Source organism: Caenorhabditis briggsae (genome assembly GCF_000004555.2).
Source record: "Caenorhabditis briggsae complete genome, chrIV, whole genome shotgun sequence".
NCBI lineage: Eukaryota > Metazoa > Nematoda > Chromadorea > Rhabditida > Rhabditidae > Caenorhabditis > Caenorhabditis briggsae.
Window position 1 is genome coordinate 1 of NC_013487.2, and position 16,993 is coordinate 16,993.

At 35.3% G+C, this 16,993-nt stretch overlaps 3 protein-coding genes and 1 non-coding gene across 4 annotated transcripts; 2 read left to right on the forward strand and 2 right to left on the reverse strand.

The window, feature by feature from the left end:
- Positions 1-1,232: 1,232 nt before the first annotated feature.
- CBG00323 lies at positions 1,233-4,878 on the forward strand (the record flags this gene model as incomplete). The annotated part of the gene is made up of 7 exons (XM_045244705.1): positions 1,233-1,487; positions 1,616-1,735; positions 2,126-2,212; positions 2,248-2,367; positions 2,781-2,912; positions 2,973-3,161; positions 4,696-4,878. The coding sequence occupies 7 exons, from the start codon at positions 1,233-1,235 to the stop codon at positions 4,876-4,878; spliced, it is 1,086 nt and encodes a 361-aa protein (XP_045091539.1).
- CBG29016 lies at positions 3,244-3,315 on the reverse strand. The gene has a single exon. It is a non-coding gene (tRNA).
- An 867-nt stretch (positions 4,879-5,745) lies between the features above and the next one.
- CBG00325 lies at positions 5,746-6,845 on the reverse strand (the record flags this gene model as incomplete). Its single annotated transcript, XM_002632274.1, has 3 exons — positions 5,746-6,047; positions 6,144-6,540; positions 6,678-6,845. 3 exons carry the CDS (start codon positions 6,843-6,845, stop codon positions 5,746-5,748), a joined length of 867 nt encoding a protein of 288 aa, XP_002632320.1.
- A 4,487-nt stretch (positions 6,846-11,332) lies between these two features.
- On the forward strand, positions 11,333-13,935 carry CBG00326 (the record flags this gene model as incomplete). Its single annotated transcript, XM_045244706.1, has 9 exons — positions 11,333-11,395; positions 11,437-11,539; positions 11,594-11,697; positions 11,747-11,869; positions 12,431-12,513; positions 12,563-12,737; positions 12,784-13,001; positions 13,087-13,254; positions 13,827-13,935. 9 exons carry the CDS (start codon positions 11,333-11,335, stop codon positions 13,933-13,935), a joined length of 1,146 nt encoding a protein of 381 aa, XP_045091540.1.
- Positions 13,936-16,993: the final 3,058 nt, after the last annotated feature.

The window sequence follows — 16,993 nt, forward strand, 5'->3', positions numbered from 1 at the left end:
ATAAGAATGATTTGAAAATCAAAGAATCAAAAAAATTTCAAATGATTTTCAAAAAGTGTATAGTTTCGACTAAAATTATCGGTTTCAAAATGTCCATTTCTTGGAAATTCGGAGTTAAGAATGATTATGTAAATTTTCCGTTTTTCATAAAACCTCTAACTAACTTAACATTATAATTGAAAATGGAATTCAAATTTTGTAATCTATTTGACAAATTCTTTTTTTTGTTTTTGGAGATTAAAAAAGACATTATCAACATATCATAAAGCCTGTAATAGACGGGCCCCCACTTTGTCAAGTTTGAGCTAATTTACCTGGCTCTTATGCAAAGAAATGTGTCAACTGATAAAATATTTTTGATATTATGATCAAAAATTTATCAGTTAACATTTTCATATCTTTGACAGGAACCAAGATAGATGGACCCTTCTATTACAGGTTTCACGGTAGCCATAAGATTCATAGAGATCAATTCCAAAAAAAAAATCATCATTTTCTTGAAATCAGGCATTTCAGTCCAACATTTTGATCCCTTTTGTCCTTTATCTTTAACTAGTACCTTGATATTTTCAACAAGCCAAATTATTGGCTTGGAGAGAGTGAAATGTAAGAATTTTTTTGAAAACAGAGAACTTGAAGCGTTATTTTGTGTCAGATGATTTCTTTCTAACAGATCTCTATGGCAGTTGAAATTTTGAATTTTGAAAAGAAAAAGTTCTGTTTCAAGAATAGAATTTCAAAAATCCATAATATCCAAAATTATTAATTTCCGAATCGATTTTTTGGAGATTCAAAAAAGTTGAGATGGTTAGAGTTGTCTAGAACTGTTGCTCTTCGATTTCGATTTAAACCTTTGATTTTTTAACGTTTTGAAAATCCTTTTTTAACACTGAAAAAGCTGTTTGATTTTCATTAAAACTACCTTTAAACCTATAACAGAAGGGTCAAATAACTTTTAACTTTAGCCATTTCATCTCAATTCCTGTCAAAGGTACGAAAAAGTAGTCAACTGATAAATTACTCATCACTATATCACAAACATTTTATCTGTTGACAGATTTCTGATATCTCTTTTAGGAGCCGAGATAATTGCGCTTAAACATGACAGTATGGGGTTCCCTTCTATTACAGGTTTTACGGTATAAATAGAAATTGCCTTTTAATTTTTCAATAATCCTCCTTTCAGATTTTTTTTCTAGCTTAAATTTCTTGTTATATAACCCATATTCCAGATGTCGCTTCCCCCTGAATTTTGGGCTCTTGCTGAGGCTAGCAACTCTCTTACTGTAGACGACAGAATTGTATATATCGTAGAAACCACACAATTTTGTGTGTTTTTGCTCACAATGTCCATTTATTTGATAATTGTTTGGGCGTTGATAGAAGCGCAAAATAAGAAAATCGATGAGCTAAACAGCCCATTTTTCAAATTATGCCTGTCTACAGCAGGTGTTGATATATGTGAGTTGAAGCTTTTTAATTTTTTTTTTTCGAAAATCGTAACAGTTCTGCGTCAACAGTTCTCGAAATAATTTTCGGAATTGATATGTTTCTCAAACAATAAAGAATTATTTTCAAAAAATAATTTTTAAATTAATTTTTAAATATTCCAGGGACCCTCCTAACCAATTATCTCGGCGCAATGTTTCCCAAATGGGGATGGTTCCCAACTGTGTATCTATTTCTTGGTAACCCATATGGAAAAATTTATTTATACTTTGCGTGGTGTACAGGTAATTGGGCTAATTAAGCTACCTGTAATAGAAGGGCCCGACACTGTCAAGTTCGAGCTCAATTATCTCGGCTCCTTTAAGTAAGCTACCGTAACACCTGTAATAGAAGAGCACCCAAACCGTCGACATTGAGCTCAATTATCTCAACTCCTATGCGAGTTAGCTTTAAAAAATCAAAAAACCAGATTACCGTAATTCATATGGTGGGCATCCAAACTGCCAAGTTTAAGCTCAATTATCTCGGAAATTGATGAAACACTTCTGATTTTATGATAAAAGTTTTATCAGTTGATAACTTTTTCACATCTTTGACAGGGACCGAGATAAATTGAATCAAAGTTGAATGTTATAGGATTGTTCTATTACAGGCTTACGGTAATTAACATAGCGTTTCAGGCGTTTGCCAAGCTATGGGAGTGTCAGTTTTGGCTTCTAATCGATTATCAGTAATGTTATTTCCCACAAGCTTTCATAAGGTAATCAAGAAATTTGAATTCTCGTCAACATTGAATTTCAGATGTGGATGGGATACCGGCTCTGGATAGCTATCGCAATACAGTATCTCACAGGACTGCTTATTGGTTTAGCAACATTTTTAAACCCAGTAGAACTATTTCGAAATAAAAACAATGGGATAGTCCCTAAGTTTTTAAAGTAAGTGCGTTCAAATCCGACCCTTCAGCTTTAAGTTCACATATCTCAATTTCTGAAAAAGATATCAAGAAGTTGTCAACTGATAAAGTGTTACTGATAAGATGATTTTTGGTCCGTTGGTCATTTAATTTGGTCAGTTGGTCATTTTTGATATCTGTTACAGAAAATGAAAAAATGGGCTTGAAGTTATGGTCCTCTCAGAGCCGCCAATTGGCCGCCACTGATCCGTCAAAGCTTTGAACAAATATATCTCGGTTTCTGTGAAAGGTTAAAAAAAAGTTGTCAATTGATAAAATATTGCTGATATTATGATAAAAATTTTATTATTTGACCACTTTTGGATATCTTTCACAGAAACCGAGATATCTGGGCTTAAACTTGGCGGTTTACAATATTTCCCAAATTTTCAGCAAACCCATGACAAACACATTTTTCGCAATTGGTGGTGTGTTTTTGTTAATCAACTCTATTTATTTACTTTGTACCTATTGTTATCTGTTTTGGGTTCTACGTAAGAGGCAAAAGCATATGGTAACCTAGATTATTGATATAATTTTCAAATGTTTAACATAAACTTCTTTTCAGATGCCCCCAACTACCATGGTAATTAGATCCCGAACCAAAGAGAGAGCCAAGATGAGAGAGACTCGTCTATTCACAATGAGCACTATCATTGTTGGAGTCCAGCTGTGTATTTTGACGCTTTTCATTTTTAAAGGCGCAGACATTTTGGCATTCACTACTGATCAGTTTTATTTGGTTTATAATGCAGTCAGGTGAGAGATGAAGTGTTTATAAAACTACCATTTTGCAACTGGAAATAGGAAAATTGAATCAGAAAAAAGAAAAAAGATTTCTCCCCGGCCGGGAATTGAACCCGGGTCTCGCATGTGACAGACGCGGATACTCACCACTATTCTACCGAAGACACGGGAGCTCAGCAAATTTTCGGCACGCCAGGGCACAGAGGGGCACAGGATCCGCATCCAAACAGCACCGTGCCGCGTTGAAAGTGCCCTTGGAACACCGCACCCGTGCCCCTAGCAAGCATGTGGCGTGCCGCTACCGTGCCGCTGCCGTGCCCTTTCTTGAACCACCTGCGCATATCGTCTCTATCCATAGTTTCGAAAATGTTGCGAAAATAGCTTGTCATTCATTTTCATAAATTTTTGTACTTTTCACCGTTTTATGGCATTTGGTTTTGTTTTTCTAGGCTTTCAGGTGGAAAATCATGAAATATATTTCTGTTTAGTTTTCAGACATTGGCTGTACCAGATGTCCCGTTGGAAGAGACACCGAAGGAAAATAGGTGAGTTGAGAGATGTTCAAGTAATAATGATGTCGGAAATCTTTTCAGTTATAAAAGACGAGAAGGGAAGTCGTCAAACCGTGGGGGATACTGAAGAAGAAGAAGATATTTTACGACCAGCAACGATGAATATTCCAAATTAAATATGTAAGTGGGCGAGATGTAAAAAACTGAACTATTTTGAAATGACAGTGTTCAAAAAAAATGTTCGAAAGGTTAATGTTAATCCCTATGTTTTACAGTTCCGCTGATCTTCGGTGAAAACGTGCCAGACAACTTCCGATGGATTTTCGGGAAGACAATTCGTCCAAAGAAATGTGAGTTTTCATCCAATTAGTTATGTAAATAATCTTTAAAGTTCTTTCAGAAACACCCTGCCAAGCCCAACACCAATAAAGCTGGAGAAGAGGAGTACGAAAGGTACTTTCATCGAAATTCGACATCTTCGACACAATCTTCTCTACAGATTTAAATGATCGTTTTTTCTTTTTTTTTTGTTACTATTTTTTTTTGAATTTCTAATCGAAGAAACTGTTAAATTTAAAGAAAATATTGAAATTAATTGAGCCAATTTTGGGGAAAGAATTTCGAATAACGGCACACATGAGCACGGATACGGCACGGCAACGGCACGCAAAATGCATGCGTGCCCGACCCCCCGGGCACGATTACCGCGTTGCAGCGGCACCGGTGCCCCAAGTAGCGGCACATGTGCCAAAAATTTGCTGAGAGAGGAACGAGGTGGAGGGAGTATAGAAATGCGCGGCTTTCCACTGCTTGAAGAGACACGGAGAGACGGAAAGGGGTTAAAAAAAGGAATGAAAAAAAAGAAGAAGCAATTTTCAACCTTGTTTTTCTTATATTAGATCAATTTCTAGAAATTAGCTCTAGTTGAATTTTTTGTAGATTATGATGCGTTCTTTCAAATGGTAGTAGTTTCATAACAGTGGCTTAAATTTCAAAAAAGTTAAAGTTAATCTAAACTCAATAAATTTTCAGCGACCTCTATGCAAGCATCAATCCATATCTTCTCTGGGTTTTCTCAGACTCTCTTCGGAAATATATACTTCAAAGACTGGGATTTGTGAAGAAAACGAAAAATATCACATCTGTAACACCGATGTTTGTATTATAATTTTTCAAACAAATAAATCAAAAACATTTGAAAATTACTGGTTATAAAGATTAGGAAATTTGTAGTTCTCGGTCTCCTGAAGAAAGTTATCCTCACTCCATTTGGTATTCCGCTTCTCCATTACATGGATTGCATAGGCGTGACGGGAGTTGTCAGAAGTGTTGGCTTCAGATTTATGGACCACCAATCCATGAATAAGAATCAGAGATCCCTTAGATATGGGTACGTGTTGGAATTTGGATTGATCGTATGTCGGTGGAATTAAACGATCACTAAAAATTACTCAGAAATATACAAGATTCATAAAACAGTAAAATTTTGAATAAAAACGAAATTCGAAGAGCCAAAAAACACATGTTAAGAACCATCTAGTGATCATTAAATATTAAACTGAACAAAACAAAAAAGTTCATTTTAGGATGCGTGTCATATCAATCTTTAGTTGGGGCAGCCTTTGTTTTTATGGTGTCAAAAAATCAAACAAAAGTACTGAAAAACATAGAATAAGGACAAATGATGGGTGGAATTTCCGTTTCCGTTTCCGTTGTTCGGATGCTCTAAACAATGGGGTTTCTCCTATCACTGATAAGCACCAAAGTTTAGGACAGTATGGAAGCAGTGAATTAAAAAAAAAAACGTCCGAAACTCAAAGCAGAACTATCGCTGGGATTTGTGAAGTGCACAAAAATTATCCCTTTCATATCTTTGTTCGTCTGTAATTTTATGATTTTTTAAGTCAGATAAAGTTCAATTTCATGAAATTATTAAGAACTAGAAATTTGTTTAATAAACAGTACATGAACATTTAAAGATACACTGTGAAGTTGTAAATTTGGGAGCGAAAAAGCTCTTTCCAGAAAATCCTATTTAAAAAATGAACACAATGAATTCAGTTCTACATTTGCATTTGGCAACTATTGCTTATATAGATTTGGGAATTTGTATTGCTCGGTCTCCTGGAGCCAGTTATCCTTGCTCCATTCAGTATTCTGCTTCTCCATGACGTGGATTGTATAGGCATGGCGGGACTTGTCAGAAGTGTTGGCTTCAGATTTGTGGACCACTAATCCGTGAATAAGAATCAGAGATCCTTTGGATATTGGTACATGTTGGAATTTGGATTGATCGTATGTTGGACGAGTTCCGATAAATTTTAATAGTGGACCACCAGTGGTGTCATGGGTCCGGACGAAGCGGTAATCAGAGGTGGAGGTGTCTGAAAAATTTGAATTTTCATTACTGTTTCAGTAACATCATAATTGCTCTGGAAATCGTAACTTTTCGATTTTGGAGTAATATTTTCGAAACGAACCTTTGTGACTTCCTGGTATAAAAGAAAGACATCCATTCTCCACACTTGCTTCATCAATTGCAATCCAGACACCAGTCAGATGATCGATAGGATTAACCCTAAGAAATGTAGAATCCACATGATCAGTCACAGCTCCTCCGATTTTCGGCTGTTTGAAAATATACATACTTTGCACAACTTCCGGCTCTTGATAACCGATTCCTTGGAAAATCTTTTGAATTTTGGAATTGAATGTCATTTTCTTGAAAGTGGGGTCCAGCAAATGAAGGCCATGGCCGATTTTATTAAGGGCTTTGTCTTTTGGCACCGTGAGCTCTCCATCCTTGTCAACTGCTCCTTCTTCAAAGAAGAATCGAATTTTATCGGAGCTGTTGAGGAAGTAGGAGTCGGCGGCGTGCTGAAATATAGTCCATGAGGTTTCTAGGTTTCAGAAAGGTCATTGCAAATCATTCAACTTTCAAAAGGTAGACTTTTGAAGTCTCTATACATTTTTTCAATCATATACAGGCTTCCACATAAGAATAACATCTTTACCTTATCCTCATCATACGTGGAGAATACACTTTTTGGGTGCTCAGCCAAATTCATATCCTCTACAATTTTCCCAATTGCTCCCTTTATTTCTTCAATTTCCTGATCATTAAAGACATTCTCAATCACCACAAATCCATCGCGTTCAAAGTTTTGGCGAAGGTCCGACATGGTTTATCTTCTGAAAAAAATAATTGAAGCTATGGATACATTGAATAAAATATATGCAGTAAAACCTGTAATAGAAGAGCTCCCCAACTTTGAAATTTGAGCCAATTTTTCCGAAAAAATATTTGTGATAATATGGTAAACATTTTCTCAGTTAACAAACTTTTGTATCTTGCATAGGAGCCAAGAGAAATGACAAAAATCACGAAACAGTGAATTTTTTAAAAATTAAATTTTAAGAAACTAAATAGAAATGCCAAAAAAAAACAAAATTCACCACTAGGTGAACAATCTAGTGGTCAACTGACGATACTAAAATGGACAGGTCAATAATAAAACTATCTTATCTATGTCTGTGTCTCTCCACATGTCATCGCTAGGTGCTTATCATATCAATCTGTGGTTGGGCAGTTTTTGTTTTTTTTTGCTAGTGGTCACGTATAGACAAAAGGCATGGGTATGAACATAGCACTACAAGAATACTGAACCGATGGAAGGTGCCACAATTATAGTAATACTGAAACAGCGAATTTCCTAAACTTGAACTTCCTTAAAGTTGAGGGACCAAACATTATTGTTCATTGGCAAAATTCGATTTGGTTTTTTTTTCATATACAATTGCTGAGAAATTATTTTTGAATCAGAAAAACCCATTCTCGAACATCCAGGATCATTTTTTCATCTTCTTCTGATCTTCAGAAACATTGGCATTTTGCATCCTAAACTTTGAGCGGCCTAAATTAATTGCTCCTGGCTGAAATTTGATGTGGTTTTCTGATAATATTGATAAGAATTTTTTGTTTATTGAGAAGAACCTAATCGTGAACATCCAGGACCATTCAAATCATTCTGAACGTCAGAATCCCAATACAGTGGGAAACCCAAAAAAAAATTGGAATTTTGCATCCTTATCTTTAAGAGACCTAAAATTAAAGCTAAAATTTTATGCGGTTTTCTGATAATACTGGTTAGAATTCGTTTTTGATCCTGGAAAACTCAATCCCAAACATCCCGGACTGTTCGGAACATCAGAAACCAGCTACATTGGAAAACCCTGAAAATGCGCATTTTGCATTCTCAACTCTGAAAGACCTGAAATTATTGTTACTGGCTAAAACTTTATGCGGTTGTCTAATAATATTGAAATGGAACACATAAGATCAATTTTTATTTTATTCTCTGAAAATTGTCTTTTAAAATCCAAAACATTGAGCGCCCTAAAACTATGGTTACTTTTTGAAATTTGATGCGTTTACTGATAATGATAAACAGCTATTTTCGATCTAGAGAAACTCAACCCTGAAAATCCAGGACCATTTTATATGAATCCTAGCCGATTTGATGTTATCATAACGCTAAAAATGACACTTTTTCCGTAAAATACAAGTTTCAATGGGATTCTCAGCAGGTAATGATATTGTTCAAACATGTTTTAATTAACATTCACTCTGAAGCTGAAACTGAATTTCACAACTTTCATAAACGGTAATTTTTGTTTTCTTGCTTTTTGGAATTTCGGAATCGTCCTAGACATGTGTAAGGAAGTTTATATATCTTGTAAACAGCAGTTTTAAGTTTATGTTTGTCGAGAAAATGAATGTTCAATTCCAAACTAGACATTTTCATATTTATCCTCAATTTAACTTGTTTTCCAACTCAATATTGATAATTATGATGAATAACATTTTCAATGTTTCGAAAACATTGTTTATCATCATCTTTAAAGAAGACTTTAATAAGTCCTACACAACTGGATATTCAAAAGTTGCATTCAAAAAAAGTTGCATTTCAAGAATCTTGTGGAATCCTAACAAGTTTTTTTGTAAGTTCATTTTCTTGTGTATACTGGAGCGCAGATGCATCTTGACGGTACACATAACAAGTTGACCCCTCTTCTTTCCCAACTGTAACGTCTTCTTACCCTCTCCACACCTCTCACTCTCTCTCTCTCTCTCTCTCTCTCTCTCTCTCTCTCTCTCTCTCTCTCTCTCTCTCTCTCTCTCTCATTCCTTGCCCTTCCGTCTGGCGTTCTGCTCCGTGCCAGGCTGGTACCTGGCACCGTTTTTTTGTCACGAAAAGAACGAATCAGTAATGAAGGATCACGAGCAACGGAATCCCGTGCCTCGAGGGAAATTACGGAGAAATTGCGGCGCCGTAATTATGGGGTTGGATTTGAAAAAGAGTCTGAGAAGAGAAGTGGGAGAGGAAAGGTATGATGTTTGCCGGTTGTTTTTGAGCTTGCTTTTTTAGTTTAGTCGCCCACAACTGGTTGATGTGATGAGCAAAGGTGTGAAACGGTCGACCGCGGCCGGCCACGGCCTTCTTTTTCCAGAAGCTTACCCAAACCATCAATTTCAAGCTCAATTATCTCGACTCCTTTAAAAGATGTCAAAAATCAGTTACCGTAAAACCTCTAATAGAACGACACCCGGATCGTTCACTTTGAGCCTATATATCTCACTTCTTTTGAAAGATATCAAAAAGTGTTTAACTAGTAAAATGTTTATCAGGATATCAGCAACATTTTACTAGTTAGCCACTTTTTGATATCTTTCAAAAGAAGTGAGATATATAGGATTAAAGTGGACGATCCGGGTGTCGTTCTATTAGAGGTTTTACGGTAACTGATAAAATACTAGTGATATTATGATGAACATTTTATAAGTTGACAAATTTTTGATATCTTTCAGAGGAACCGAGATGATTGAGCTCAAAGTGTATGTTTAGGAAATATCAGATCTAACAAGCTGATTTAGAATCTGTTGATAATGAATCCATACTATTTATGAATCAAAAAAAACTTTTCGATTTTGTATTATTTTTCACACCTAAAATAGTTTTTTGCATCCATAATTCATCATGCCATTCCAATTAGCCATTGATTGTAGTCAACAATAATTTTTGCGGAGTCGTGAAACCTCTTCAAACGTCCATTAGGATCAGTAGCTCATTAGTACATTTCTGATTTTCCTGAAATAATATTTTCAGAAATTTCACTCACTCTGTTTTCCCGCCCATTTCACAATTGGCATCCTCTCATTAAACCACGCCCATAATTTGTTCTAGCTCTCACTAGAAATTATAACTTCCCGTTTCGCCTAATCACTCTCTGTTGAACTTAGCAATTTGGATTCGTGTTGTTCATCCTCCCCCTCTCTCTCTCTCTCTCTCTCTCTCTCTCTCTCTCTCTCTCTCTCTCTCTCTCTCTCGATATTTCAGAAATCATAGAAACTGGTTGAGTGAGTTTTTTTTTGAATTTTTAAAATTTTTTTTTCAGATAATATTGAAAGCTGTGCAAGTGAGTTTCTTTTTCATGATTTTCTTTTTTTTTTGCTATTATTCGAAAGAGACGGATTAGTCTGAAATGCAGAAAATCGAAAATCGCAGTTTCAAGTTTTGCATTTCTAGCAATGCAATTTTTTTCTCAATGCAGTTTTTTCTTAATCTCTTGTATCACAAATTAAAGAATATATGTAGTACAATAATATGGAATCTGCGCCTTTAAAGCAATGATGCTCACACAACGGAGGCTCCACTCACGCAATCATATATGGCGCGCTATTTGAAATGCTCAAATACGAAGTTGCTTTATTACATTGTTGTTATTTTTCTGTTTTTTTAATCTTTACAAATTAGAAATGGTTCCACATATTTGTTTTCAGCAAGGGGATTGACATTCAAGATCTCTTGTAATGACTTCTTTCAACTTCTCAGCACAATTCCATAAGATTTGAAAAAAATTATATTAGTCTGCTATGCATATTCTGAAACTTCGAAATTAATTTTATTACTCATAAAATGGAAAATTCGAAGTAGAAATCATTTTTATACTAATAAACAAAAATATTTACACTTTAAGTTACACAATTTTTTTACAAATAGAACCGATGACAAAATTGTAAGCAATACGTTTTTTTGAAAATTTATGGATCTTGTGAAATAGAAAATTTCAAAAATCCTATTTTTTAACATTGCTCTGCTCGGTGGATTATTCTGATCAAGTGTTCTAAACTAGAATTTTCAGCACCCCCTTCATTTTCCACATCATCCTTTTCTTTTGAAGCGCTCTCCTTTATTTCTTCTTCACTTTGAATTTTCGAACTGTCCTATTTTCCATGTTTTGTAACTTTATTTTCCTTGCTGTTTGGATTTTTCGGAATCATTTATCACGATTTCTGATCTTCAAAATGTCCTGTTTTACTTGTTTTTTCTATTCTTTCTAATCCAAACCTAAGGACATGCTGAGAACTTTTTTCCGGGTAATTCCTCCGGAGGAGCAGTCATGAACTGCTCCGTGGCCCAATTGTGGATGATCGAACGGTCCAGGCAGCCTCGACAGCTATTTCTCCAATCTTTTATGGTTATTTTGAGTATTGCCTCGATTTTCTTCACAATTAAAGTATGGATAAAATTCAGTGCACGGTATATAGAGCAGAACATGAGAGTAAGGAACTTATCAAGCTTAAAATTATCTATTAAAGATAGTTTAGATGCTAATCTACTCGAAATTCATTGCACTCATTCTCTATTCAGTGTTATTTGCTGCTACACAGGTAAAATTGAAAAAAATTAATTTTTGAAAATTGTGTTTCAGTGCTACCACCTCACCAATCAAGCATTGTATAACAATTGTGACTTACTCAACTCGGTCCGAAATTGCGCTGCAATCAGAATCCCTCAGTCCGTTGCCTCAACATGTAAGACTAACCTCATCATGTTAGAATAAGATACAGTAACCCTAGAACATTTAGTTTTCCAAATCTTCTTTGGTGCTGCTAGTGTGAGCACCACAATCAACATGTTCAGTAACAGATATCATGATTCTGGACTCTCCTACCTCCTTGTTTTGCTTTCGGTGTGTTTTGGAGCATTACAATTGTTTAAATTTAAAAAAACATTTTCAGCTTATCCTGGCTTGTTCTGGAACCGTTCCATCCTATTTCGTCGATGCTAAATCGGACAAGTATATGTTGAACTGTGCCTCTTTTGAGCATAAACGTTCAGAAGTTCAAAAATCAATATGTTTTGTAAGTGACAAGAAATTTTCCGTGGTTAAATCCACAGCGTGTCTCGCGGTCTAGCGTCTCTAGCCTCCAAATCGGGATGGTTTAGCTGAGGTCTTTTTTTAGAAACGTTTTTTTTTCTTGAGCCGCGACCGACCATTACTGAATACAAAACATTCTTCTTCCAATTTCACATATGTCTGTCCAAAAACTGGGTTTCTAGCTCATCTAGAAATCGAGATACGGTCATTTGTAGTTTGGGAGGCTAGAGACGCAGTGTGTCTCGTTGTCTGGCGTCTCTAGTCTAGCAAATATCAAAAGACTATATCTGTGCTCCTAAAAAAGCTAAAAATGTGATTTTGAACAAAATTGAAGGAAATTTTATGATTTATAATGATCAAAAGAAAATCCGAGACTTCGAAAAAATAATTGATAGCCGAGCTCTAGAAAATGGTTGAAATAGCTGAAAATGAACTGAAGAAACGTTTTTGTGATTCTTATCAATAGGTACTTTACCTTTTTGATTTCTTGATTTCTTTTTTTGATATTTCTTTCGAAAACTAAATGATAATATTGAATTTTCAGACTTTCCTCCTTAATGACGTGGTTAGCGGAGCTGCAACAATCATAGTCAGTAGAATTGGAAAGTGGAAAATGTCAGATCCTCGGTAATATTTTGCATCAATTAATCTTATCTTAACAATTCCCTTCTTGCAGTTTGAAATTGTCAATAACCCAAAAGCACCGAATGGCAAACGTCAAAAGATCCAACATTTTGATTCTGCCAAATGTGATTCTCAATTTGTTCTGCTACATTGGTTACGTCGCACTCAATCTCTGGAAGATCAGCGACGACGATGTTGTCGATGGAAATGAGTTTTTGTGGGTCAATGTAAGATTGCTCTATTGGACACTATCAGCCAAAAAACCATTTTCAGACGGTTCCAATTTACGTCTTCTTCTCTCCATTTGTTTGGGAATATTCCTTGAAACATACAAAGATGAAAGATAATAGGGATGATCAACCAACCACCCCGGAAAACATGGCAAAGATACTAACGGCCCAGTGGGAGAAAATAGACAAAAACAAGGAAAGGGGAAACTTTTTCAAAATCACTGGAAGTGGATTCATTCGGGTTTTCATTTGTTGCTGGCGGTAAGAAATTGTTGAGTTGGACGTTTGAGATAGTTCTGTAACTGCCTAAGACCCTAAAAAAAATCTGATCCCTGTTTTTTTTCAGAAACAAAACAACCAAAGCTGCCAAAAGATCAACTGAAAATTCCACTCAAATTCCTGGAATCGGTGGAAACATCCCAGAAAACTCCCAAGTTCAACAGAATCATCGTCAAACTATTGGAAGAAATGAAAAAGTGGGATGTGGGAAGGCGGTGTGGAACTTTTTGACAGGGTGAGTAATCAAAAAAAATTTTATCTACAGTACCAGTTGATTTTCAGCCATTTTGAGTATTTTCGGAAGTCTGGAGCTCGCTGTCTGGTTTCCGATCATCTTGAAATCTTTAGAGGGTGTAAAACAGACCTAGATTGAAAGCTTTGCATTCACATAGAGTTTTTTGAAAATTCCTAGCTTTCAAGAAATTTTCTAATTTCTGAAAGACACCTGTTTTTCACGTTTTCAGTACAAAAACGGGCCAAAGAAGGTGTCTTCTAGAAATCGGCAAATAGCTGAAAATTTGGGAATTATGAAATAATTCAGTGAATGCAATTTTTTCAATCTATCTCTGTTTTACATCATCCAAAATTTTCAAAAGGATCAGAAACTTGAAAGGTGAGCTTCGGACTCCTGAAAATGTTCAAAATGTCCGAAAATTGACAGAAAGGTTAGTTTTGGTATGTTGGGTATTTTAAAGAATTCACATTATTTTCTTTTTCAGAATTCATTTCAATGAAACTGTAAACTTTGAGTGATCTTTTATAGCATAGTTTTATCAGGAAGCATTTTACAAAATAAACATTTTCCAGAAAAAAGACCAACACCGTGGACGTATCGGTGGGATATGTAAACTATGGTTCCAACAATAATGATCAGGAGGGAGGTCAAATCTTCTTTCGTACTACTCAAAATGTTTGAATATGCACCATCTGGATTTATTTCCTATCAATTGTCTATTTTCTGGAATATTGTATCTTCTTCTGGAATTGGAGCAAGCAATACAAATTCCTATATTTCGAGATGCGTCGTGTCCTGAGTGATTGAAGAAACTGATATCTTATCAAGTTTTAAAAATTTCTAGAAATTTTTACCAATTGGTCCTCACTTTTCATATCCAGTATCTGTTTGTAAAAACTGTCTACTGATCCTACTGGAATAATATTTGGCAGAAGAATCATTTGGTCATTCCTCATTTTTAAAATGTTGGCATTATGGAAAACTGTTAGTACCGAGCTGCAGATAACACTATTCCAGCTTCTTCATTGTATACATTTGCTTGTTGTTCTCATTTATCTTTCTTTCTACTGGAATGATTTACATTTAATTAAACAAACTATGGGATTCTAACAGTTCGAAATCTCGAAATTTCATTTATTAACTTTTTCTGTTTCTTTGGGGTTTTTTTTGTTATTTCCTCACTTTAACTGTCACTATCCAACTTATTGATTGTCCCATTCTTTCGAATTATTATCATCTAGATTACTTGTGAAAAGCCCTCGGTTATTTTTTTTTAACTTGTTAGATCCTCCCGGTAGTCTTTCCCATCTAAAAACACGGTTAGAGAGTTATGATTAATAGTTCCATCTCGTTTTTTTTTCAATTTTTAATGTCGAAATTAATTTTCCAACCTCCTATTTATTTTTATTTCTATTCTCTACCGTCAATTCTTTGTTTTCTACGAATAATGTCAACCTCAAAATGTCCTTAATAAAAAAACCGTTCAAAAATTGTATTCTGTTCAAAAATCGTTTGTTTATAGATAGGCACCGCAACGCGAGGGGGCGGAGCCTAATTTTTTTTCTCTTGGGGGGGGGGGGTATCTGGCATGTTTGAAGGCGTAGAACTCGAGACTGGATGGACCGATTTTTATGAAATTTGGTCTCGTTATGTAAAAAAACACGTAGAATCGACTGATGTAAAGCGTTTGCGTTGAAAACCAACGACTTTCAAAATACTCGTGAAAAACAGAAATCGACATGAGAAATTTGGTCTGAAAAGTGTAATAAAAGTCGATGTCGCTTCTTTTTATGATTGTTCTAAATACTTTTTTAGATGGTGAATAAGATGCATTAAGCCATATTTAGCCAGCAGTTCCCCCATTTTTGCAGTAATCCATCAAACTTCAAGCAAAAATTGTGAATTTTTTTCAGCGATGACCCCATGTTTTTAATATCAAAATACTTAGATCAATTCTATGACTGTTCAGATATGCAATTTGATGACATTTGAAAAAGTTTGAGCTGGCAAAAAACGCATCCAAAGATGACATGGTTCTAAAATTTAGACGTTTTTGCGAATTTTGACGGTAATGCAGGTCGATGTCGCAGATTTTTATTACATATTCAGATTCTACGAAAAATTTGCTAAAATATACATGTTCGAGTTTACTTCTACCTGTTCCCCCATTTTTTTAATATCTCAATTTCCACCTAAAAATGTGAATAAAATGTGTTCAAATCGTTGTTTAGAAAAGAGAGGCAGCGCGTGCTTCATATCAGCCTTTCAATAAGCCAACTGTCAGCGCGCGCATGGAGTAGTGGGTAGTGTTTCGGGACGGCGCGCCACCGGCCATGGTTCGATTCCTTGCTGTATCAAAAGTCTTTTTTCAGTGGTTTTCCAAACTTTGTGCAACTTTACGTAACGGTGTATGCACTGAAAACCAATGTTCTTACATCACAGCAATAAATCGGGAATTTTCTGCGCCGCACGTTTGCAAAAGGCGTCGCCCCGCCCACCTTGCCCCGCCCACTTTTCCATGCCCACTGCAACCCCCTCAGAGAAAATGGATGAAAAAGGGGGTTACAAAAAAGGGTGTATCTCGAGAACGGATGAACATTTTCGAAAAAAAATTCGGAATTATACTAATATTGATATGGTGAATACGATAATATAAACAATTCTCAGGAAAAATGAGTTTGAAAAAATCGTTGTGGTGCCTATTTATAGACTATTTAAAAAATTCCACATCCCATATTTATCATATTTCAAGGCCTTAACTGTTTGTAATCTTCCCACCCTAGAATCTCGGAGACTTCACTCCGACTTAGTTTTTTTGTATAAAGTAATTGTTTCAAAGGAAACTCTTTTATATTCCCCTTTTTTCTCCTTTCCAACTATACCCAATTTACGTAGACACCCATTTTATGTTCGTTCTAACTTTAGTAATTCTAACAAAATTTTGTCTCAATATATCCCCAATCGAACTTTAAATTGTTGGAATGATCTTCCCCCATATGTTTTCCCCCCAATACCCAGTTCATCTATTTTTTCGTCTAATCTTCTCAATTGTAATCTTGGAAAATATTTATTTTTGAAACATAACACTTACTAACACATTTTTGACTTCATGAGTAAGTGGCTTCGGCCCTTCATTGAATAAACTATTATTATTATTACCTTTCAGTTACCGTATTCCCACACGATGGCCCATACTCCGAGGGTACATCGAAATAGGGTACATCATGTTCAAGATTAACTCAGAGGGTACATACCGTAAAACCTCTAATAGAACGACACCCGGATCGTCCACTTTGAGCCTATATATCTCACTTCTTTTGAAAGATATCAAAAAGTGGTTAACTAGTAAAATGTTTATCAGGATATCAGCAACATTTTACTANTCANCCACTTTTTGATATCTTTCACAGAAAATAAGATATATAGGCTCAAAGTGGACGATCCGGGTGTTTTTACGGTAGTCTGAAAAAGTACATCTAGATAGTAGATAAGCCTAGAGGTTGGTTCATCTAGGCCAGTGTGCCTTATCGACAAAAATTTTCCGATTTTGTCGACAAATTTACTTGACAAATTATCGATAAATTTGTCGACAAAAAACGATAGAATTTTGTCGATAAATTGTCGACAAATTATCGGTAAATTTGTCGAAAGTAATTTATCGACAAATTTATCGACAAAATTTTGTTGACAAATTGTCGATAAATTTGTTGTTTTTTTGTCGATAAATTTGTCGAAGGGG